This window comes from Peromyscus maniculatus, chromosome 10, assembly GCF_049852395.1.
Source record: "Peromyscus maniculatus bairdii isolate BWxNUB_F1_BW_parent chromosome 10, HU_Pman_BW_mat_3.1, whole genome shotgun sequence".
NCBI lineage: Eukaryota > Metazoa > Chordata > Mammalia > Rodentia > Cricetidae > Peromyscus > Peromyscus maniculatus.
Window position 1 is genome coordinate 8,045,974 of NC_134861.1, and position 23,926 is coordinate 8,069,899.

The window sequence follows — 23,926 nt, forward strand, 5'->3', positions numbered from 1 at the left end:
GCTGGCACTCATGTTCTTGGCTGTGTCCTCCTGCCTCCGTCAGGGGACAGGTGGGCTGGATGAGACAAACTCCCCTCCAGGGTGTCCTCTGCTTACAGCTCTTCTTGCTGGGGGATCAGTAGAGGCTCAGCCAGGCCGGGCACGGAGCATGCCAATGTGGCTGTGGCCCAGATAGTAAGTGGCCCCAGGCTAGGGAAGGGAGCCCAAGGACTCTGCCAACCGTCTCAGCCCCTGAAGAGCTACAGCCCTGCATCTGCCCGGGCTGTGCCGGTGCCAAGAAATGGCGTGGCACACGTGGAACAGGGATGAGAGCTGGATCTCCGGCCCTGAGGGTACAGAGAAGTGCCCCCCCACCCCAGAAGGCAGAGCCTGGACTTGGAAGAGTGGTCCTCAGGGGAGTCAGATCCCTCAGAAGCGGCCCAGGGCCTTCCAAGGGTGCACCCTGGCCAGTGGGGACGTCGCACAGGCCCCAGGAGCTCTGCTTTCCTCCTCAGTTGGGTTTCTAGGGTCTGTGCTGGGGGACAACTTGGCCCTTAGTCTCTAGGACTTTGGTGGAAGGCTCAGAAATTCATGGGCCTTAGAGCTACCTCTGATGCCCACCTTGTGTGAGCATTAGCCTTTCCTGAAAAGCCGTGTGGAAGAAGAATCTGAAACCAGATCTTAGCCCCTCAAGCCTCAGGCTCCTCAGCTGTGAAATGGGCAGACACAGGTGGATGGGAAGACTGGCTTTGGGTCTAAGGGGGGTCAGAGGAAGGGACCCAGGACCCCAGCCTTGTGCCCACCTCCACCCCACCCCACAGCTCTGGACATGAGTTTCTCGCCTGCCTAAAAGATCACAGCACTAACTGGATCCCAGGGACTCCTGTGAAGGCCCTCCTTTCCCAGGAGCTCCTGGGTGGTGGGAAGTTAACGCTACATACAGGCCAGGTGAGGGCACAGGCAGGGTATAGGGACTAGCGCTGTCCTCAGAGCTACCACCAGGTCCTCCACAGCCGGGCCATGGCTCCATGCAAGGCCTATGGGGTGAGGATTGGGGTGGTCAGTGTCCAGGCTTGAAGTGCCCGTGGGCAGTGGCCCAAGGGGTAAGCTGGGGGAAGGGCTGCAGGCAGCGGTGAGTGTGGAGTGAGCCTGGGCACTGCATGTGCCAGGCGGGCACTCGGTGGTGCCTATTTCATGCCACTGCGCAGCACCTGGTTGGCCGCGATGAGCATGACGCTGATGATGAAGGCGATGGCGAAGGCGCAGATCAGGCTCTTGCGCACGCACGTCTGGCGGATCTGCTGGTTGGAACAGGCTGCAGCCGCCCACCGGGAACAGCAGGGAGAGACAAAGGGACAGCGAAGGGATGGAATCAGGTCTGCACTTCGGCACATGGACTTGACTTGGGGCAAACAAGGACGCAAGGCTGGGGACCAGGAACTCCCATGCAAACCCCTGGTATGTCCCTCCGCCGAGCACTGGGACCCACCCACAGAGTCCCAAGGCAGGCCACTCACTCTCCACGTCCACAGGACACTCCTCGGCAGTGCCCAGGTGGCTCTCCTCTTCTGTCATGATGATGTTCTCTATGTCCTTCATGGACAGGTGCTCGCAGAAGGTGTCATAGAGGAGTCGCTTCAGCTCATCCACCGTCAGCTTCTGCATGTCACACTTGGGTGGCAAAAGGGACAAGCGCTCTGGCCTCTACCCGCCGCAGTCCCCACCCAGCACCCCGTAGGTACACACGCCCAAAAGCAGGCCTCCAGATCCCATAAGACTAGAACCTCCTAGTCCATTCCCCCAAGGAGCCCAGGCCTCCAGGAGCAGGCCACCAAGTGGACAGGGGTCACCCCCCACTCATCACAGTGTGGGTCTAACACTCAGGCAGAGTCCCCACCAGCCAGGGCATACCTTCCAGAAGACAGTGTCAAAGTCCGTGCCGTGGAACTTCTCTGGGATCCCCGAGGTGGAAAGCTTGGGTCCCAGGAGTGTTACAAACTCCTCAAAGTCCACTTGGCCATCACCTAGAGTGGGCACAGGGCTAATGAATGGGTCAGACTGAAGGCAGGATCAGGCATCCCAGAGTTCAAAAGACATGAACTGGAGTATTGGCCTGCCTCAGACCTTCCATGGCACCTCAGCCCCTTCCCTGAGCCTTAGTCAATTTCAGGGATGCCAAATATGCCAGGCTCTGAGATGATGTTGAGGCTACCAAACGTGATGGGGTTCTACTGGAGGCTGGGGGAGGCGAGCAGCAGATGGTCCCCAGATGTGGGAGACTCTCCTAGTACACTCAGAACTAACTCTCCATGGCTCCTCAGCACAGTGCTGGTCACCCTTTCCGCCATCCCCATGGGAAATGAGGCTCAGCATGAAGCCCGCTGCCCTGACTAGTGCCTGCTCCCTGGAGGGAGAGGGAAGGGGAAGAGGTAATAGGTGGGCTGAAGCAGGGGGACTGGCATTGCTAATCATTCTTAGGAGTTTTTCTTCAATAAAATACCAGATGGCAAATACAGCCACCATTTGTTGGGGTGGTGGGAGCTCAGATATTGATTCCACCCTCCTTTTCCATGTTTAATCTTTCTCAGACCACAGAGTGGGTGGGGCAGTCTTGGACCCTGTGTGTGGCTGGGACTGTCACACCTCCTCTGGCCTCTACTTTCTAAGCTAGAAGAGCTAGTCGATCATGACCACCCAGGAAGCAGGAGTCCAGAGTGCACTCAGCCTCCGTGGTTCAGACCCAGGGCCTAGGTGATGGTGGGCACGGAAATCAAGGCAGGGCGTCTCACCATCCATGTCCAGCCGCTGGATGATAACCTCCAGCTCCACCTCGTTGGGCATGTAACCCAGGGAGCGCATGGCCGTTCCCAGCTCCTGCTTAGAGATGAAGCCATTGCCATCACGATCAAACACCTTGAAGGCTTCTCGGATCTCTGTGGAGGAGCAGAAGGCTGAAACCTCAGTCCTGTCCCCAACAGCCCCTTCCCCAGATTTCTGGGATCTGACAGTCCCACTCAGAACCTAGAGCTCTGTTGAGAACCAGTCACAAGGTGTCCAGGACACACTCTTGGGGTCTCTGAGCCAGTGGCCACCGTGGGTCCGACAGCTTTCCTGGTATGCTCAGGACTACACCATGTGGTGGGCGCAGGGAGAACACCAGATTGCCCGGCCAGGTTAGCCGCTGAAAGCTCCTCACTTGGCATTATCTTGCCTCATCTCCCAGTTCAGACTCTGGCCACCAGGCAGCACACGCTGGGATGGCCACATGACTCTAGCTAGTGAGTGATGCTAGAATTCACGGGCCTCCTGGTTTAGACAAAATAGGTATGAAGGCTGATCCCACCAGGCCCAGGCATGGTTTCTGAGCTTCATGCTGTCCATAGTACAGTAGGGAAGACTGAGGCCTGAGGGATTCTGGGAGGAACAATACATTTGACTGGGACCTTGGGACCAAGCAACTCAACATAAGCTCTCAGGCCAGCCTTAGTCTCATCCACAGCAAATGGGTGCAATATGTGAGCATCACTGAAACAAAACCAGCAGGGAACGTGGGGGCCCTGACCTCTCACCTTTGCCCCACCCCCACCCCCCCACCCCCGTGTCTCTCTGCTGCTGTGCCTTGATTATCACACCCAGCAGGGTCCTAAAGAACATTTCCCCAGAGGAACAGACTTCAGTCCATGAGACCCAGCTCCCGGAGGGCTCCTTGTTCACTTGGCAGCCTCCCGGCCCCTTTGTCTGAGTTGTTCCCCTGGGTAGAATTTTACTCGGCAGGCGAAGTCGTGTGTGTGTGTGTGTGTGTGTGTGTGTGTGTGTGTGTGTGTGTGTGTGTGAGAATAAAGACACTGCAGACCTAGAAGGGTTTATGGAGGCCAGGAGGTCAGCCTAGCTCAGTGTGGATTCAAGGCTACTACACTATCCTGCTAGTTACACTATCACAGGCCTGTCGACTCCATAAGCCCTGAAATGGCTTGTAAGAGCTCATACTTTCCCTGGCCTTAGAACAGGGAGTGCAGGCCAGTCTGTTGGTCCCACCACAGAGCAGAAATCATGGCCCACAGAAAGGTGGCTTGGCCGCAGGTCCCGGTCCTCATCTGGCTTCCATGTGGGATCCCATGAAATCTAGAGGTCAGAGTCCCACAGGCAGGCTGAGGTAAACATTGCCCCCCCTCCCCACACACACACCTTAGGCAAGTCTTGGGGACCGGTGTCTGCATCAAGAGCTTTAGAGCCAAGAAAGTGGCTGGGCTGGTAGATCTGAGCCAGGGTACTGAAAACCCTGGACCCTAGCAACTCCAGGCTAAGTACCACCAACATTTTCCTGGGCCCTGAAGGAGGCAATGTGCCCCTTGTGGTCAGAGACGACCTGGCAGCAGCCCTGGGCTGCTGCAGATGGCTGCTGCGGAGAGTCCAGTTGCCTGGCAGTGTCTGGATAGTGGAGTGTCTGGATAGTGGAGTGTCTGGATAGCTTGCGTTTCCCTTCCTTCCTCCCCCCCCCCCATTTCTAATCATGCTGTCACCTTTCTGGACTGGTGTCCTGGACACAGTCCCTGGGGAGCCCCTCAAGCCTGGGGACACCAAGACTGCTTTGAACCTGCAGCATTTTTCTATTCCCATATCAAACTCAGATGTAGCCTAGATGCCAGCTAGCATGATTCAGTCTCTCTGCCCCAAGCTGGCCTGGGCTTTTCTCTGGTTGCCCACCCCTCCACACATCTGTTCTTTCCCTAAACTGCATTGTTCTGGGACAGGTGGGTCTTGTCCACAGTGTCCCCATTACCTGGAACAGGGTCTGTCACTGAAGCATAGACATGCTGGATGATGAAACCGACATGGGAGCCCATCTCCTAGAGCACTCGGAGAGAGACTCGAGTAGAGGTTTACGCACCTCAGTACACGGTTTCTGGGCCACCCACAGAAGAGAGAAATAAAGCTGAAGGTGAGGGAACCAGCCACGGGTTGGTTTGCGGAACCTCAAAGTCAGAAATTGTACCCCTTGGAGAATGATGCCCATTAGGGAGCTCAAGGAAGCATGCCAAAGTTCTAGATCCAGTGGGGGCTGCTGTGGAAGCCACCCTCTGCTGTGAGCTGAGGTCTGAGCTATACTTCCCACCTTGGCAGGGTTCAAGGTGACTCCTCAATTGCAGGGATGCCTCGGTGCCCTTTTCTGAGGCCCCCCGAGGAAAATGCACCAGACAGGAGAGACAATAACGATCAAGTGACTCTCCGGGCATATGCTCAGGGGACAGGCTCTGAGACAACCGTGTGGGTACCAAAGACATCTCGGCAGGGCTGACCTCCCAAGGCTACTGGGTAATCTCGCAGCTATCCACTCTCCATCTGTGCGTCACCCCCCCACCCCCCACCCCCCACAGCACACCTAGCTCACACTAATGTTTTAGAGCACCAAGCCAGCCCAGTCCACCTCCATCTGCCTACAGAGGCCCAGTTCAGGCATCATCTTCTCAGTCAGAGAGTATTCCGATGTTACAGACCCAGGTTTGAATCCCAGCCCTGGCCCATCGTTGCTGTTTACCGGTTCCATGGGACTTTCTGCAATGATGAAACCAGAGAAATCGTATGTGCAAGTGTTTGGCCAAACCTGGCTTTGAGGTGGCCATTGTAAAGCAGATCATCCCAGATGGCAGTGTGGGAAGGGAAAGGTCTAGGTGAACCTGGGGTGCCAGGCTGGCCTGCCTGCTGCCTGGGACCAACACCCAAAGCCTGAGTTTGAATTCTAGTTCTGCTCAGCAGCCAAGACCTGGACAAGGCACTTATTTCCCTCCGAGTCTCAGGCGCCTCCTCTGCTGTGAGATGGGGAGGTTCTTGTCCCATGGCTGGGGCCTGGCCTCTGCGAAGGGTTCCCTCAAGGGGTGGGTGTCGGGGTGCCTGTCACTGTATGCCATGGACAACCACTGCATTCCCCGAAAGCCTTGCTCCTTCCCTGCGCTGTGAGGCCAGGCAAAACTCATTGTACTCCATCTTGGCATGGGGATGTCTGGCCCGGAAACGGGCTGGCAGGACCTCTAGGTTTCCAGGCTGATAGTGTCTCCTCCTTGCCATTTTGAACCTGACATCTCAGACCCTCCCCAACCTGTGGAGCTGCACAGGGGCCCGAGACTCCAGCAAACCCAAAAGGGAGCCAGCACTCTGCCGGAGAGTTTGAGTCTAGATAGCTAGGGAACACTGGCAGGGGCAGTAGTCATCCTCTGTGGTGGCTGCCGCTCTCCGCGGCGCTGGCCCTGCGCCCCAACTCTCCATCCTCCCTGAATTGTTGGCCTGTGCAGAGGCAGCTGATGAGCTCGGCTTCAGGAGGCAAGGGCAGAAAGGGGGGTGACCCTACACCAGTGCCCCCAATTGGCCGCCCTCAACACAGGCTCAACAGTCAAGTGCCCACCTGAGAACCCAGCTGCGTGGCCGCTTGCCTCTCTCCTCTTTCTGGCCAGTCAGTCCCGTGCCTGCCCTTCAATGCTGGACCCCACTGTCTCAGTGACCAGTCTGTCTTGGTGTTCCTGGAGGTCCCTGCTTGGATGCATTTCAGAACAGGGGTATGTTCCAACCATGGTGGGGTATTCAGGGCAAATGTGAGAGCACACTTGCCTCTCTCACTGGGGCTGGGTGGGCCCCCAAGTTAACTCTGTCCATTCCTTTCCTCCTCTGGCCATAGCCATGCTCAGCTCCCAGGGCCACAGGCCCCCAGTCCTTGCCCCCAGCTTGCCCTCTTGGCCCAATGCTCATGCCCCTTGCCCCTTGACTCGTGGGCACTACATACTCCAAGCTCGGAAGGTGCTCTTCCTCAGCCTCCTCTGTTGTTACATTTGGGTCCTCAGCCCCCACTGCCAGGCCCTGTGCGGAGTACTCCCACGGCATTCTCTGCCACATCCCTCCTGGAAATGCCAATGCCAACCCCCTTTTATAGATGGGGAAACCAGGACTCAGAGGCAAATGATTGTCCAAGTTCACTCCATGAGCCAAGAGTGTGGAGACTCGAACCTAGTGCCGCCCGGCTGTTCTCATCTCACTCCCACATTCCCCTCCTCCCTTCCTGCTCCGGGTCCTCCTCCCCACGCAGATTGACTGCCCCCCTGGATTTCTGCGGCAGGCAGGCAGGCAGGCGCAAGGTGTCTGCAGCATTTCACCCCAGGCCACCGACTCCCCTACCTAGTCCGTGAGGCTCCCTCACTGATTCCTTTTAACGATGGGCCTGGGTCTTACCCCGGACTGCTCTGGGTCAGGAACGCTAGTGTGTCCTGGAGAGGAGGAGGGGACAAAAGTAGCATCTGTAGGAAGGACAGCCACTCTGCACCCAGCCCTGGCATGCAAGCCCGCTGCAAGGAGCCCAGGGCCTGGAGAGGGCCTTCAGGCTTGCAGCAGCCAAGAAGAATCATGGAGAACTTTCTGTCTTCATGTGTAGATTCCCACAGGCGTCTGCTGGCTCGGTGCCCTCCACCTGCCAGCCACGGGGATGGCCCTGTCCTTCAGGTGCCCCTGCACCAGGGCCCCTCTGCTAGCTCTGAAGGGGATCAGAGAGAAGCAGGGAGTGTGTGTGGTGCGTTGGTGACTAATGCCACTGGGCTCCTGCCAGCATGCCTGCTGGATGGCTCGGACGGATTGCGCCTCCCTGCCCTTGCGCTGCCCACCATTGCCCTGCTCACCCCTGCATGCCAGTCCCTCTCAGCTTCTCCCTATGCTGAGTGTGCACTCTAGGACCAAGGGATCGGGAGTGGAGGAACCTAGTGAGACCTGGAACTGTGGGGTCAGGGGCATGGTGGGGGTGCTGGAATCAAACCTGCCCGGGGTCTGGGAAGACATGTTGCCTCTGTCCCAGGGATGAGGAGGAAGGGATGGATGGATGAAGGCTTCTGTGTGGCCCAGAATAAAAGGCAATAAAGTAAAGGAAAACTGGCCTGTGCCCTGTGCCCCTCCTGGCCCCTACCTCCTCCCCCCTTTCCCTCCACCGACCTGAAGGAGGCTCTGCTTTGGTCCAGACAGGACAGGACCTGGGTTTCACAGGGTGAGTGCTAAGGTCAGGTCAGGGACACCATCCATCCATCTGTCCTGCCTGTGTTGAGGCTGAGACCCCCCTCTACGGCTTTTCCTGTACCTGAGTTCGTGGGGGCTGGCTGTGGGAAGCAGGTGTCTGGTGGCCTGTGGTGCAGTGAGCATGGTAGTTGCTTTCTCTTTCCACAGTCTACTCGCCCCAAATTTGCCCCAGACCAGGCCTGGGCTGAGGAAGGACTTTCCAGATGCCCCTCGCCCCCGCCCCGGCTCTCACTATTGTCTTTTCCAGTGTCGCTCCCTCCAACGCACTCCTATGGGCTCAGATGAGACCCCAGAGCTGAAACCCCTCGACTCCAGAGATCGAGACAGGTCCATTCTCTGGGTATTATCAGCCCCTCCCCCAGCAGCCGACAAACATCCTAAGGGACCAAGATTCCCATCAGCTCAGAGTCCCCGACTCCACTCCATATGGGGCCTCAAGAGGCCTGGGGGAGGGGAATCATGAGCATACCCCCGCCCCCAATCTCAGCAGAGAAAGAGCTAGGGAGGCCCTAGGGGTCTCACTGCGCCCCAGGACACTCAGTCCCGGAACCCCTGTCCCTGCTAGCTGCGCCGATCTTCAATAGCCAACTGCCTGCGGTCCCTGTTCCCGAAAGGCAAAGGACTAGGGTCGGGGGAGGCTTGGGTTCCGGCCTCTGCCTTTCCCTTCCAGGCTTCGCTATCGAGACTGAGCCTCCCAATCCGGCCACTTGTTGTCGCCACCGCCTCCCGGCCGCTTCGGCAGCGCACGGGTGGGGGGTCTCTCGCAGGGCCGCAGAAGGGGATGAGGGCAACCCCGCACGCGGCAAGAGCGGGCCAGTCGCCCTCTCCCCTTCTCCCGCTGCCGGAGCAGATTGGATTCTGAACGCGACACGAGCGGAATGTCAATAGGAGCGCAGAGCCACGGGCGGGCGCCGTGGAAGGGATCAGGATGCGGGCGCTCCGGCGGCGGGCGCGGGGGGCACAGCTCGGACTCCCCACTTCAGCCTCCACCGCCTTGCCGCACCGTCACCGCGGGCCACGCGGCCCAGTGACCCCGCTGCGGGGCCCCGCAAGTTTCCGCAGCGCCGGGGGCCACGCGGGCAGGGGCCGCGCTGTCCCCGCGCCGCGGCGACCCCTACCGCGGAGCCCGGAGCTACCGGGCCGTCCCGCCTCCCGCGCAGCCGCTCATCCGAGTCGCGCAGCAGGGTCCCCGGCGCCCCCCGGCCAGCCAGCGCGGCACCTGGGCGCACAGGTAGGAGGGCGCGTGGCGGGGGTCCCGGCGGGGCACTCACCCTCCAGCTCGTCCTCAGGGATATCCACCGGGCGCTGCTCTGACAGCAGGTTGGGCACGGTGTAGATGCCCCGGTACATCAACGCCGCCGTCACCGGGTGGAACGGCATCTTGGAGGCTCCGCGCCCGCCCGCCCGCCGCAAACTTTGAGGCCGGGGCTCATGGGCCGCCGGCGGCCCCGGGGGCGGCTGGAGCGGGCGGGGCGCGCGGTGCGGCGCGCGGTGGCGGCGGCGAGGTACGGGACACCCGCCCGGGACCTAGCGCCCCCGCGCCCCGGGCCGCCGGGCCATGCCGCCAGCTCCCTCGTCGGGCTCCCGGCTGGGGCCTCGCAGGGACAGCGGGGGCGGCGTCGCTCCGGCCTCTCGGCTCCGACCGCCCCGCGCTGCGCTCCCTCCGCTCTGCCCCGCGCGCTCCGCGCTGCTCGCCGCCCGCTCGTCCGCTTGCTGGTGCGGCCGCCCGGCCCGCCGCTCCGGCTCCCGCCGCCGCCGCCGCCTGCACTCTCGCTCGCTCGCTCGCTCTGTGCGGCGCTCGCCGCGCTCCCTCCTCCCCCGCCCGCCCCTCCCGCCCCCGCCCCTTCCCGCCGCCGGCCCCTGAGCGGCCGCCCCGAGCCTGCCCCGGCGCCTTCTCTCCGGTTCGCCCCGATTCTGCTTTCCCCCCAGTCTGCTTCGGATTGCTGTCTCCCGCACCCCACGTTCTCAGCCAGAGGGACCAGGGTGGTGTGGACTGGGGGTGGAGCCGTTCCTTGTACCCACTGTCCCACCTGCCCCCTCTAGCCCTCCCCCAGCAAGCGCCGAGAGATGAGAACTAACGGCTAGAGACCCAGAAAGGTGAGGTTGCCCCAGGCGCGGGGTCCTCAAAACCAGTAATCCTCATGTTGGTGCCGGGAGAGGCTCAAAGGTAGGGAAACTGAGGCTTAGAAAAGGACGTTGGCCAAGGTCACCAGGCAGGGCCAAGCACAGATCTGCAGGAGACTCCACCGGCCTGTGGCTGACACCAGCAGTTGACTGGATCCCACACGGGGCTCTAGTCCTGGATCCTTTCTGAGCCCTTGCCACTCGGCTTGCAGAGCAGAAGCCAAGGTCTATCTCATGTCCCCAGGGGCAGTGAGGAGGAGACCGACGACCCAGAGCCTGTTGGTCACATGGCTGCAGGTTAGACCATCCTCGGGACTTGAGCATGTGTGCTACGGGGGTGGGAGCAGGTGTCTGAGGGTAGCATGTGCATGTGTTTATCTTCATCCTTCGTCCAGGACACTGTGTACATGCATTTTCAAATCCACATGCAGATGAGTGTCTGAAGTATGCATGACCACCTACATGTGCCAGGACAGTGAGCTGGCAGGGAAGGGCACAAGCCTGGAGGCAGGTGTGTGCAGGTGTGAAGGCCCTTGAGCTGGGAGTGGCATGTATACATGAGCAGAGATGCGTGTGGACATGTACAGTTATGGGAGACGGTGACCCTCTGGCCTGGGTGGGCCTCAGCTGGCCTCAGTCTCATTCTTGGAACCCCCGTCTGAACTATCTCCCTGCCCCCTTGGGTCCAATCAGCCAAAGGCCCCAGCAGGGGAGCTGATTGCCACCGCCCTGCCCGGCCATGCCCTTCTCAAGCTGATTACATTTTTCTGCTTGTTTCTGCTTTTGTTGATGATTAATCATAGCCTTGTCTTGGGCCCGGAGAGAGGGGGTTCAGTGAGAGACACCAGGCCCAGCCACCCTAGGCCAAGGCAAGCTTGAGCCTTTCAGCACTTGGACACGCTCTGAATCTCTCAAGGCATATGAAACCTGTAGAGAAGCCAGGCAAACCCCAGCTGGCATCTGAGTGTCCGCCCCAGGCCTCTGGACCAGCTTGCTGCCTACTCAGACCTGGGGTTGGAGTTGTAAGCACACCCAGAAAAGCCCCCCCACACACACCCCTTCTTGTCCACTTGCCCACCCACCAGTCAGCTGAATCCTCCAGACCCTTTAGGGTTTCTAACGGAGCAGAGCCGTGACACAGAAAGTACCAGCCACCCACTCAGCAGACGCTGGGCTCCTACATCTAACACCTTCTTTCTGTGGGACTTCAGTTATGTCCCTTAACCTCCCAGGGCCTCAGTTTCCCCACATGTGAGGTAAACGTGGCGAGGCTACCTCTCAGGCAAGGGTAAAAATGAAATGATTTAATGTTAATCATTTTTGACGATGTTCCCCAAATCTCTTGAAGGCTTCCCATTAGCACAAAAACCACCCCCCCCATGGGAACAGGAACTAATAATCATAGTGTGAAGTATTGATTGAGGGGTGATCTGTAAGCGCCTCACTTGCTAAGCCTTCCCAGTTTGCTGTTGGAGCCTGCTGACAGACTAGCAGGAAACATACCTCTTGGTGCTTTCTTGGGAGACTGCCACACTGGCACAAGGCAGCTCCCTCCAGTTCCCTGAAGCCCCTGGCCTCACTGCCCAGTCAGGGAAATCTCAAAAGAGGCAGAAAGGAATCAAGAAAAAATCAAGTGGACATCCTCCATACAGCCAGGCCTGCAAGTCTGTGCTGAAGGTACAGGTGGCCATGGATACAGGGGCTGACCCCCAGACATTGACCTTGGTCTGCATCCAAGGGGTCAAGCTGTCCAGTCATGTGACCAGGGTACTCCCCAGAACAAGCCCCCTCCCTGTCTACGTGGCAGGCACTCTGAGACGATAGCTTTAGCATCATAGTGTACCACACTCTCTTGGGCAATCTTTGACATTTCAGTCCCCTGGTGACTCAAGCTGGTCCCTCCAACTCTCCCCTGATGCAAAGCAGGACACTCTAGCTGCTGACTCAGTGGGCTGCCCATTAGCACTACACTTGCTGGACTAGTAGCTGTACCTGCTCCCCTTTGCCTGGTGCCTGGGGACATAGGACATACCTGGGCTATGCATGCAAACTGCCTGGTCCCTCTCCTCAATCCCTTGCTCCCAATCATAGGCAGGGATGCGCCTGCTGAGGGAGCTATAGAGACCAAATCCAGCTGTAGAGCCATTTGAGGCAGAGGCAGGGGCTCCCGAAGCCAGGCTCTGGGATGTGCTGGCCTCCCCGCTCTTCTAGACTCTGGGAACCAGGTTGCTCCTGGGAACTATTGTCAACCTCCTCCACCCTCCAGTTCTGTGTATGACATTCAATAGACAGACCCCATGTGCCCAGACCCTGCATTCGATGCCAGTATGATGGCAAGGAACTGCTTGTGCCAAGGGCCCACGGAGCAAGGGCCATGGGCTGCTGGGTGCAACCGAGGCTGAAGCCTGCTGTCTGATGTAGGCGGGTGAAGATTTTACAGAGGGACATGGAAGCAAGACTTCAAAAATCTCAGGGCATGGGGGCAGGAGAAGGATGTGTTGGTCAGAATTCTAGGAGGCAGCGTTCACCAGCAGGGGTCCTCCTTGAGCCTCAGCTTCCTCATCTATTAAATGGGAGCACATCTAAGTGTAGAACAGCAAGAACATTCTGGTTTCATCAAGCCAGGAGAAGTCTGGTGTGGAGTAAGGAGGTTAGAGGTGTGAGGTTACTCTTAGCTTTAGAAGGCAGGCTCTGGGGGCTGGAGAGATGGCTCAGCGGTTGAGAGCACTGTCTGCTCTTCCAGAGGATCCGGGTTCAATTCTCAGCACCCACATGGCAGCTCATACCTGTCTGTGACTCCAGTTCCAGGGGATCTGACACCCTCACAGACACACATGCAGGCAAAACACCAATGCACATAAAATAAAAATAAAAAGGCAGGTTCTGAGTCTGCATCCCTCAGGTTCCCCGAGTGTGGGCTGGGGCTGGGGAACGTGAACACCTGTGACGTGAATAAGAGAGTGAATGAATGAATGAATGAATGAATGAATGACAGTCACCCAGCTGCCCTGTCCTCTCTGCACATCAAGGGAGCAGACGGTGCGGTGCGATCACAGGGTGTGAATTATGTCTGTCGCTCCCCAGCTGGGGGAAGGAGCTACCGCCGTCACACTGCGCTCTTTCGGGGCCCACTGGGAGATGCATGGGCCCCAGGCCTGCCCAAGGGGATCTCATGGACCTCAGAGCTTAGCCTCCACCAAAAAGGCTGGGGAGTGAGGGAAGGTGATCCACTCCCTGAAAGCTGAAACCAACCGTTTGTTTCCTCAACAGCCCTCCAGCGAGAGAAGTCCGGACGCTGACCCCTTCCTCCCAAGAGCAGCAGAGTTCCTGCCCTGCCTAAGACAGGGCCCTTCCTTCTGGGCACTGGAGGCCTCTCTTTTCAAGATAACAGCTCGCTGGCTGGACCTGCACTCTGCCGCCTGCTGCCGCTTGCCACCCACATTCAGCACCAGGGAGAGCGCCCAGCAGCTCTGGCAGGCCCTGAGCTGAGAGGAAATGGTGTAGGACCCAGGAGAGCCTGCCAAGACAACCTGAACCAGTGACCAGAGGAAGCCAAACTTGAAGGAAGGTAAGCGCCAAGGTCATGTCTGCACCATTGGCCACAGCGTCGCCAGAGCCAAAAGGCCTGGCTGGAGAGAAGCTGAGGGGTACAGAGGCACAGGTTGGGGAGAGGGGGTGTCTGGGGACAGCCGAGGCTCTGGCCTCTGCTCCTTGGCTGGAGAACAACGTTGTTCCAAGAACCCAGTGGGGACAGTGTCTGGAGGTGAATAAAATATTCATTGTCCAGGCACTCACTTGATGAATAATGGAATTTATAAGCTTGCAGACTCAGGCTGGGCCAGGAGAGGGTGCAGTCCGGAACCTGCGGGGCCCGTTTGCTCTGATCCCTGTCCTGTACGGAACACCCCCTCTGAGCCTTCAGTCCAGCTCCTGAAGGTGATAGGACCAAACATGACGGCATGAGGGACACCAGAGAGGGCAGTCCTTAAATCTGTTGCTCTTCCAGAAGCAACTTGAGGATGGAAAAGCACCTGGAGGTGAGGGATTCAGGGTGACTGTGATGAACCCTGACTGCAGGCTGTCACTGGCTTTGTGTCCTGATGATGGCAACTGTCTTGGCCTCAGTTTCCTGTCCTGTGAAATGGGCTCATGCTGCTAGCACACAGAGTAATGAAGGTGAAGGTAGCTGATGCCACTGTCCCTGGCTCTAGACTTCATAAGCCTATTCTCTGGCTCCCATGATCCTCTGGGCCTAGGAGTGGCCTCACCTAGCTTGTACTGAAACAAGCTAAATGACAGAAGAGATGTGATCACAGATGGAGAGACACTTAGGACCCTCAGGGCAAGGTCGGCCCTCAGTAACCATAGAAACCTAGCCCACCAGACACACGTTCAGGCATTCAGCCCCTTGGCCTGAGAAATGCGGCTTGCACTGGGTGAACTTTAAAGGCTCCGTGGAGCCTCCAGGGGAACGGAAAGACTGGAGGGGAAAACGGGAAAATGATTAGAGGTGGAAGAGTTTGGGGTGTTTTGCCCAGAAAACAACAGGGACCCCAGGCCTCGGTCTTCCCCTCAGGAAAGTGGGAGCCTCTGGTTGGGGACTGGTAGAACTACAGGCTCTGAGGCAGCATGGGAATCAGAACTTTGGAAGGAGGGGAGGCAGCCATGGTGTCACCAGATGGGCCTTTGCTCTGGGTTCCCTTCCAAAGAGAAGGCTGTATCTAGGGGAGATGAGGCACAGGGTGGATGCTAACCGCTCTGGGCCTCCCAGACTCCTGTCTCAGTCTGTTGCTTATAAGTGTAACCAACTGTCTGAGGTACCCGATGGGTCCATCTCAGGCCAACCTGGTGCCACAGCTGCGCCCGGGTGACATGTCAGTGGAAGTCACCTCTTCTGGACAGTCCTCCTCTCCTCTCCCGGTTTTCATGTGACATTCAGGCTTATCTGGGTGCTGAGGTGTGCAGACCTAGGAGGTGAGGGTCTGCACCCTGGAGCTGTAGAGTTTGGCCTCATCCTCTGGGGGCATCTATAGAGCAAATCATTGGGTCTCTAAGGGTCTGGGTACCTCCCCTGGGAAAAAAGGGGAGCCCAGAAAAAATAAGATATGAATGGATTGATCCTAGGGTCCAGGACAGCATAAACATTTCCATGGCAGTCCTCGGTGTCAGGGACCTCAGGTAGACCTGCTTTCTGTGCCCGGCTGCAGCCTGTGTGCTTACCTCCAGGGACAGGGACAAGGCTTTCTGCCCAGAGGAAGTGGCCAACGTGTGCTGATTCCTGGACTCTGCCTTTGTATGCAAAGACCTCTCCTGTGTCCACACAAAGCACTGAGGGCCCTAAAGGAACACCTGTGTGTCCCCTGGGATAGGCACAGAGCTAAAGTGTGAACACCCATCAGAGTGGCGTTCTCTCCTCACGCGAGCCTGTGGGCAGAGGAAGAAGTCAAAAGGGGTCAGAGCAGACGCAGTGAGGCCAGAGTGGAGATGAGTTCCCTGTCCCTCATTCCATGGCTCGGTTACTGAGATTAGCCTGGCATCCACCCAGGGCACAGAAGAGAGATGCTTTGTTCACAGGGAGTGTGTGAGAGGTGAAGACGAGACATTGCCTCTGGAGGGGCTGTTGTTCTCGGGGAGTCCCTCAGCTCCTGCCACCACCAGATCTGCGGGACACTAGGTTACAGTCCTGTGGAGTTCCCAGGGTTAGGGAACTGGGTTAGCCGGAGGCGTTGGGCATGGTAGGTGGAGACACTTCTTCCAGGGCCAAGCGAGGTCTCTGTCCCTCACGGCCCACAGCACCTCATCATGTTGAGCCTAAGTGATGATAAACCAGCTGCAGTTTAACTGGTAATTAATCCTGGACAGGGCAGCAATGGCGTTACTAATTGGATCGTTAGAGATTTGTGCTTTATGGCTGCGTAATTAGAGAAGCTGTAGGGGGCCAGGGTGAACTGGAGGGGGGCACGTGGGGTTGGGGGCAGGGCACAGCAGGCAGCACCCCTTACCAGGCCATAGCTGGCTCACCGCAGGGCCTCTGGTCTGCTCACCTTCCACGGTGGGGCTCTAGGTGTCTGAGTAGGGGGGCTGGCAAGAGCCCTACACGCCACCTCTCTGAAGTCTCGATTCCATCATGTTGGCAGGCAAAGATTTTTGCAAAGTGCAACTTGAGAGGAACTCCCGAATCTCATAGGCCAGTTCTGACAGGGCAGAGGGACACGTCTTTATATCTCCAGGCTCACAGGGCTAGCTACAAACCGTCCTCGTCTGATTGCTTAGTGTTACTTTTTGTACAGTGCTAGGAATGGAACCCAGGGCCTCTCACACACTGGACATGCTATCTACCACACATGCCCAGCCCCAGAGGGAGATTTCAGGATAGGGAGGGCTCTTGTGTCCACTCTCTTGGTCAGTCCTCAGCAGAAGACATCCTTACGTGTGCTCTATGATTAATGTCTCGTACACACGTGTGACACATGCCGACCAGACCTGGATACCACCATGTGGTCAGTTTTCATACACACATGTGAACCATGTGTGGGGACCCTGGCTCCTGGCCCAGACTCATGGGATAGACACTGTAAAATGCATTGTGGGAAATAGGAAAGGGGCATTCCTTAGCTTGAACTCACACAAAAAAATCTAAAACAGTACCTGGCACTCAACAAATATTTGCTGGATTAGCTGATGAAAAAGAGGAGAAAGAAGGGCAGCCTAGAAGACAGACCATTGGGCCCCTGTCCCCCAGGCCCCGCCCATTGGGCCCCTGTCCTCCAGGCCCCGCCCATTGGGCCCCTGTCCCCCAGGCCCCGCCCATTGGGCCCCTGTCCTCCTGGCCCCGCCCACTGGGCCCCTGTCCCCCAGGCCCCGCCCACTGGGCCCCTGTCCCCCAGGCCCCGCCCACTGGGCCCCTAGCCTACAGTGCTCCTTCAAACTCCCACCTGTCCAGGTTGAAGTGCTCACAAGGCCGGCAGCGCCTCTTTCCTCACCCTCATCCTCTCACTCGCTGTACTCTAGCAGACTCCCGACCCTTGACCCTTACCTGTTCATGACAGAATGCCAGGTACTCTCCTGCCTCAGGGCCTTTGCAACGTATTCGGTCATCTGCCGGAAATGCTCTCCCTTGGGACCCTTTATGGCTCACTCTTTCAGGTCTTAACTCAAAAGTCAAGGTTCGTTCGTCCGTCCTTCCTTCCTTCCTTCCTTCCTTCCTTCCTTCCTTCCTTCCTCTCCTCCTCTTCTTTTTCTTTTTCTTTTTTTTTTTTTCTTTTTTTGGTTTTTCGAGACAGGGTTTCTCTGCGTAGTTTTGTGCCTTTCCTGGAGCTCACTTGGTAGCCCAGGCTGGCCTTGAACTCACAGAGATCCGCCTGGCTCTGCCTCCCAAGTGCTGGGATTAAAGGCATGCGCCACCACCGCCCAGCTTCTTTTTCTTTAAAGATTTTAAAAATTTTGTATTTATGTGTGTGTTGGGGTATCACGTCACATGTGCGCAGAGCCTGCAGAGGTCAGAAGAGGGTATCAGATTTTACGGAGCTGGAGTTACAGGTGGTTGTGAGGTGCACAGTGTAGAGTGGGTACTGGGAACCAGACTCCGTCCTCTGAGGAGCAGGAAGTGATCTTAACCGCTGAGCCATCTCTCCAGGCCCCAAAGTCACCTTTCAGATGGTCCTTCTCTTTAAACTAACCAAGCAACCAAACAGACAAGTGACGCTTGTCCTCATCCTGATCAGAGCACATCTATCAGTGTGACCCACAGCAGACAAACGGACCTTTCTTGTCTGGTCTGGATTTTGCTCACTGCTCTAATGATTGTTGAACAGAATGAAGGGCTTGAGGATGCTTACAGAAGTGTCCCAGGGAGGTGAAGTCGTATTGTGGGGACTTGAGGGCTGAGCAAGGGCTAGAGTCTGACATGGGACAGGGCGGTTAGAAGGATGCCCCTGCCTGAGGTCTGTACCCACTCCTCAACCCCCAACAGCACCGTGGCAGGAGGCAGTGACCCAGCACCCCATGTCAGCAAATTACTTGGGAGAAAGGGTTTGGGAGATAAAAATCCTGCCCTGCCAAATAGGGCAGCTGCCACCTTCAGCCAGGTCAGCCCGTGGGTTCCACTTGACTTTATTATTATTATTTTTTTTCCTGAGACAAGGTTTCTCTATATAATAATCCTGGCTGTCTGTCCTGCAACTCACTCTGTAGACCAGGCCCCCTCGGAACTCACAGAGATCCACCTGCCTCTGCCTCCTGAGTGCTGCACCCCCTCCACCTGACTCTTACCTCCCCCCATAAACAGCTGCATCTGGATTAGGCCTTGGGGCCCCAGGATGGCCCCTCCTTGGCAGACACGAGACCTTAGGTTGCAGGGAGGAGCCATAGTGGCTGAACACCCTCCTGAACACGTGAGGAGTGCTGAGCCCAGCAACACGCTGCCCACCTGCCTGGTCTGGCCGCCTCAGCATGGCCAGGTGATGTACGACCCACTGCCCTGCCAGGAAGCGACAGCAAATGAATGGGCCGTGCTGGGGAGCAGGCTCAGAGCCAGGTGCCGTGAGCAGCAGGAGGCAGGCGCCTGGCTCGGGAGAAACCATTCCGGGAACGTCACCTCCCTGACCCAGGGCAGGATGGGAGGCAGGGACTGTCTTGGGCGTGATGCCCATACACTGGTCTTTAATGTGGGGCGGTGCACGGACTGAGTGTTGCAGGGGGATCTTGGCCCCAGTTTCCTCGTCTATAAAATGGCCAACAAGGAACCATGAGGAGACATGGACTGTCCACTGAGAGACAGCCCCCAGACTCAGGTCTGCTGCAACACTCCTGGCCCCTAAAAAACACTGCTTCTTCCTCTCTGCACCTCCAAATCTGAATCCCTCCCTGGGCTTATGGAGAATCAGGCCCAGATATTCCCTAACCCCCTCCCTCCCATCTTTCAAATGGGAAACCTGAGAGGACTTGGCAAGGTCAGGGCCAGACCTTAGGAGACTCCTCGAGGTGGGTTTTTAAAGGAGCCCTCTCCACACTGTGGTCCCTGGGTGCTAAGTGCCAGCTGCCTTTGCTGCCCAGCAGGGATAAGGAACAATCAGGGCATCACTGGGTACAGGGAAGGGGGCTGGGGGCCAGTGCAGCTGCTGTGACCGAGTTGGGATGCGCCAGACGCCTCTGTGAGCTCTGTCTGCATCCAAGGAGACCAGGACATCCAGCGGACGGTGTGTCCTTGCAGGCAGGGCCTGGAAAGGGATGAGGAGGGGGGTCATTCTGGGGACCCAGGCTGCTTGTGGGGCCAGGCAGTGTCTCCTGCCATCTGTCCCTTACCCTGCTCCCCAGAGGATTCTGGACACTATGGGGCCTCCAGTGACTGTGGACATGTGACACAGGTGTACACAGATGGGCCTAGGTGGTACAGACACAACTTGGTGGCTGGGATTGCCCACAAACAGGCAGCCACTGGACATTTGGTGGGGGTGTATGCATGAACAGTCTGGCATCTGGATCCCAAGAACCAAGGTGCTGGCAGAACAGGTGTGGATGTGTGCACCAGGGTGAGTGTGCATGCTCCATTCACACCAGGATGGGTCATGTTTGTGGCACACATATGTGTGAGTACACACTCAACATGCACTAAAGTGCTGCTGAAACAGCCCCAGGTGAGATGAAGAAGGCCAGGCCCCATTGTCAGATAGGGAAACCGAGGGCAGAGGCCCGGCTCAGGTTGCTGGGATTCTGCGTAGGTGTCTAGGTCAGTGAGCCCTGCTCTGTCCTTTGCACAGGTGGCAGTCAGGCTAAAAAGTGTCCCTCCCATGAGGGCTGGGGAGATGACTCATCGCTAAAGAGCACTGGCTGCTTTTCCAGAGGACCCAGGTTCAATGCCCCGAACCCACACAGTGGCTCACAACCGTCTGTAACTCCAGTTCTAGGGGATCTGACATCCTCTTCTGGCCTCCATGGGTACCAGGCAGACGTGGTGCACACACATACATGTAGGCACCAGGGTAGGAAGACAGGTCCTACAGGAAGGCTTAGGCATTAGAGTTGGGCAGGGTTACTTGAGTCCCCTGCCTGAGACCACCTCTGGAGAGGGGACACCTCCCTCGGTCTCTTCATTCATGGAACGGAGTCCCCATCCCTCCCAGCCTCTTGATGGACAGAATTGGTGAGGTCTTAAATACCACATCCTTCCATGAGTCAGGGCTGGGGACCGAAGGTCACCTTAGGGACAAGGCGATGGTCCGGAGCTGCATCCTGGGCTGCACCCTGCACAGGCTCTCCTGCAGGACTGACATCTGGGAGAGGAGAGGAGCTTGAGGCGGGGGATGAGGGCACTCAAGGGAGGTGAGGCTGGGCGGCGGGCCCTTCTGGTCCAGTTAGTGAGAGGATTTGTCATCTTAATGATGTGATATTTCTTGCCTGGCTCCTGTCAGTGGTAGCAAGAGGGGGGACAGCTGCCTCTACAAGTGAGAAGGTGCTGGACTGGTGGGGGCAGGCTGGATACCCACATCTGTCCAGGCGGAGGTGGATGAGGCCGGAACTTCGGGGATGGAGGGACCAAGAGCTTTTACTTCCAGCCCAACTCTGCATGTTGCTGTGCGACCTTGGGCGAGTCCTTCTCCATCTCCAAGCCTGCTTCATCTCTAGACCGGGACTGGTGCCCCAGCTCCTGGCACAACCACTGTTGACTCCAGGCAGAGCCCTCCTCTCCTGCTCCATCCCACTACCATGGTCTGGCATTCCTCATGTCCTTCCTCATTTCTAGGACTTTGTAAGAGCTGCTCACCTCCCTGGTCTCCTGTCAGATCCGAGGAGGTGTTCAGTCAGCCTGTCTCCTGGTCACTTGGTGACTGCTGATGTCCTACTCTGTTGGGCTTAGCACTGTGTTCCAGCACACAGTAGGGCCTGGATACGTCTGTTTCTTGAATGATTGAGCAGCCCCAGACCTGCCCTCCTGATTCGATAGTGCGGCTTCATGAATGCAGGTGGCAGAGAGGGTGGCCTGGTGGGCGGCCAATCCATCAGCCTGGCAGTGTGCCTGACCAGATGGAGCTGAGCCCCTGGGGGGAGGGAGAGGAGAGGATTCATCACCCACAGTAGGTGGCAGGCGTGTGGGCGTGCCTATCCAGCCTCTTGTGGGATCCCCATCCATCATGCTGTACCAGGGGCTCTCTGCGGAGGTGAACAGGCTATGTCCTCAAAGAAGGCTTCTTAGGGTGGGTCCTCCAGCTGATTTCAGCTCTGTGGCACAAGGGGAAACTGAGACCTAGAAGGTAACAGAACTTCACAACAGGGGCTCTAGGGTGAGACCAATGAACATGTGAGTGACATCTCCAAGACTCATTTGTTTGACCCTTGGGGAGTTTCTGAGAGCTGCCCCCCCCTCTGTGGGAAGCAGTTTTATGGAGAAAAACGTAGCGCCTGGCACACAGTGTTCAGGCCAGGTCATGCCCTCGGGCTAAAGGAGGAAGCGGTAGGTGACTTCAGTGGCAGGACCAGTGGATCCAGGCAGGGCCACCACCAAGGGGAAGGAGACTTTGATGGATGCTCTTCCTGCCAGTGAGGCTGGGGGAGGGTCAGCTAGTGATGACCAGGCCCACGGTGACCACAGCTCAGCTGGCTGACCAGCTGGCCTGGAGGCCGCCATGCTACAGCCTCGCCCAGCCCCCATGCCCATTTTCTGGGAACTCACTGTCTCCTCCTCAGCCTTTCTGAGGCACTGTTTCCCTGTGCTGCTCAATGGCCCTCCAGCCTGAGATCCTCATTCCGCCAGCCAGGACTCACCAGCCAACAGGTACCAGACACCCCCATGTGCGGGACTCTGTGCTGGGCGAGGGGGCTCAATAAGGAAGCGGGTCTGGGCCGCTTGCTTGCCCTGAGCACTGGGGAGGTTACAGGTGGGTCTGAGCTGTGCATCAAGCATAGGCCCGACAGATTAAGGAGAGTGTTAGGGGACATTAGCCCTTTGGTGAGACAAGCTCCCTGACAGTTATGGGCACTGTTCAACACCAGGCGCCATGCATGCACTTTGTGGGCATTATTTCATCTACTCATCCATGACAGACTTTGATGGTTCTGGCTTCCAGCTGAGCAAACCCAGCTTCAAAGAGATAACACGACTTTTGGGGGACCCTGCAGCTGGAGGGGAGCAACATTTGAGCTTACACCTTGTGTTCTTTTCTTCCTACCAGGGCGTACCGAGACCATCCTCCTCTTCAGTGCCCCTGCTGCTGGGAGCAGGGCAGGCCTGGGACTGTCCCTCCAGAATCTGAGGCTCCCTGGACAGTGCAGGTCGTCCTGGACCTGTCCCCTGCTGCTGAGTCCCCAAGAGGATTGTTGTCCACATCTGGGTAACTCAGAGAAAGGACTGCTGTCCTGTGGGGGATAGAGTGGTTTTCCTCTGAGGCTAAGTGCAAGATGAACCCAGGCATGGGAGGTAATGGGGCTCAAAACAGCTGTGAGAAGTCACATGGGCCCTGAGCCTATTCCCTCCCATCATATAAATGAGCAGAGCACACAGGACCCTTCAGGGCCTCCCATGATGCCTCAGAGGACCGAAGTGGGTGCTGCTGCAGCCTTTGGGCTGCGGTGTACACAGTGTCCAGGCCTCTCCTGGGACTGCCACAAGGATTAAAGCTTGATGAAGAATGCAAAGGCTGCTGGACGCAGTGGTGCGTGCCTGTAACCCCAGTATTGAGATCAATCCATGTGAGTCTATTTAATAGGTAATAGGCATTTATTAAGACATAAATTGAGGAAATACATTCACGAATACAGAACCGAATAGACAGCTCCCATACAATGGCAGGAAGCACCACCTCCCATATAGCCCAAGATCATGGGCAGAGCAAATACCACTACACTTTAGCATTAGGGAGGCAGAGGCATGCAGACCTCTGCATGTTCGAGGTCAGCCTGGTCTACATAGTGAGTTCCAAGACAGCCAGGGCTGCCTAGTGAGACCTTGTCTTAGTGCAGAGGCTGGCCAGCAAGGTAACTCAGTGGGCAAAAAACGCTTGCCATGCATGCTTAATGGCATGAGTTTGATTCCTAGAACCCACATAAAAATAGAACCAACTCCACAAAGCATACTGTGGTATGTATGGGCAGCCCCCTCAGCCACACACACACTAATGATAATAATAGTAGTAATTAATAATGACAAATTAAACTATTATAATACAGAGTCTAGGTATGTGTGATGCACACCTATAATCTGAACACTTGGGAGGGCATTTGAGTCTGAGGCAGTCTAGGCTACATACTGAGTTTTGGGCCAGCTGGGGCTACATGGGGACACCCTGTCTCAAACAAGCAGGCAAGCAAACAAACAAACCGTATTACGCCGAATGAATGATATGAATCTGTAATCCCAGCGCTGTGGAGAAAAAGACAAGAGATTGGGAGTCTGAGGTGATCCTGTCCATTGCAAGTTTGAGGCCAGCCTGGGATATATGAGATACTCCCTGAAAATAAAAATTTTAAAAATGCCAAGGGCAACATAGGCTACTATTGTCATTAATTACTCTTACATTTCTCAGGCCTGACCAGAGCAGGTGTTTAGGAGACAACGGTCTTGATCACATGAACACAGGGTCTGTGCTGGGACAAGGAGGAGGCTCGGGTTGTGTCTGGACGGGCTGTGAGGAGCTGGGGGAGCCTGAGGAAGGCCTTTGCTGTCCAGCTAGTGGAGCAGGGAGACTCTAATGAAGTGAGTTAGCTCCGGGCCACACTGATTTCACGTCTCGATGGCCACTTCTCAGCTGGTAAATGTCACTGGAGAGCAGCAGACAGTCCTGGCAAT

General features: G+C 57.1%; 1 protein-coding gene and 1 long non-coding RNA gene across 2 annotated transcripts; one reads left to right on the top strand and one right to left on the bottom strand.

Annotated features, from left to right (window-relative positions):
* Nucleotides 1-113: 113 nt before the first annotated feature.
* On the bottom strand, nucleotides 114-9,473 carry Cabp7 (calcium binding protein 7). The gene is made up of 5 exons (XM_076545829.1): nucleotides 9,294-9,473; nucleotides 2,769-2,912; nucleotides 1,891-2,003; nucleotides 1,497-1,650; nucleotides 114-1,294 (listed from the first exon to the last, which is right to left on the bottom strand). The coding sequence occupies exons 1-5, from the start codon at nucleotides 9,400-9,402 to the stop codon at nucleotides 1,167-1,169; spliced, it is 648 nt and encodes a 215-aa protein (XP_076401944.1). The 5' UTR covers nucleotides 9,403-9,473; the 3' UTR covers nucleotides 114-1,166.
* Nucleotides 9,474-9,949: 476 nt separating this feature from the next.
* Nucleotides 9,950-23,620, top strand: LOC121832713 (uncharacterized). Its single transcript, XR_006076394.2, has 3 exons — nucleotides 9,950-10,443; nucleotides 13,417-13,714; nucleotides 22,314-23,620. It is a non-coding gene; the product is annotated as an uncharacterized LOC121832713 (long non-coding RNA).
* Nucleotides 23,621-23,926: the final 306 nt, after the last annotated feature.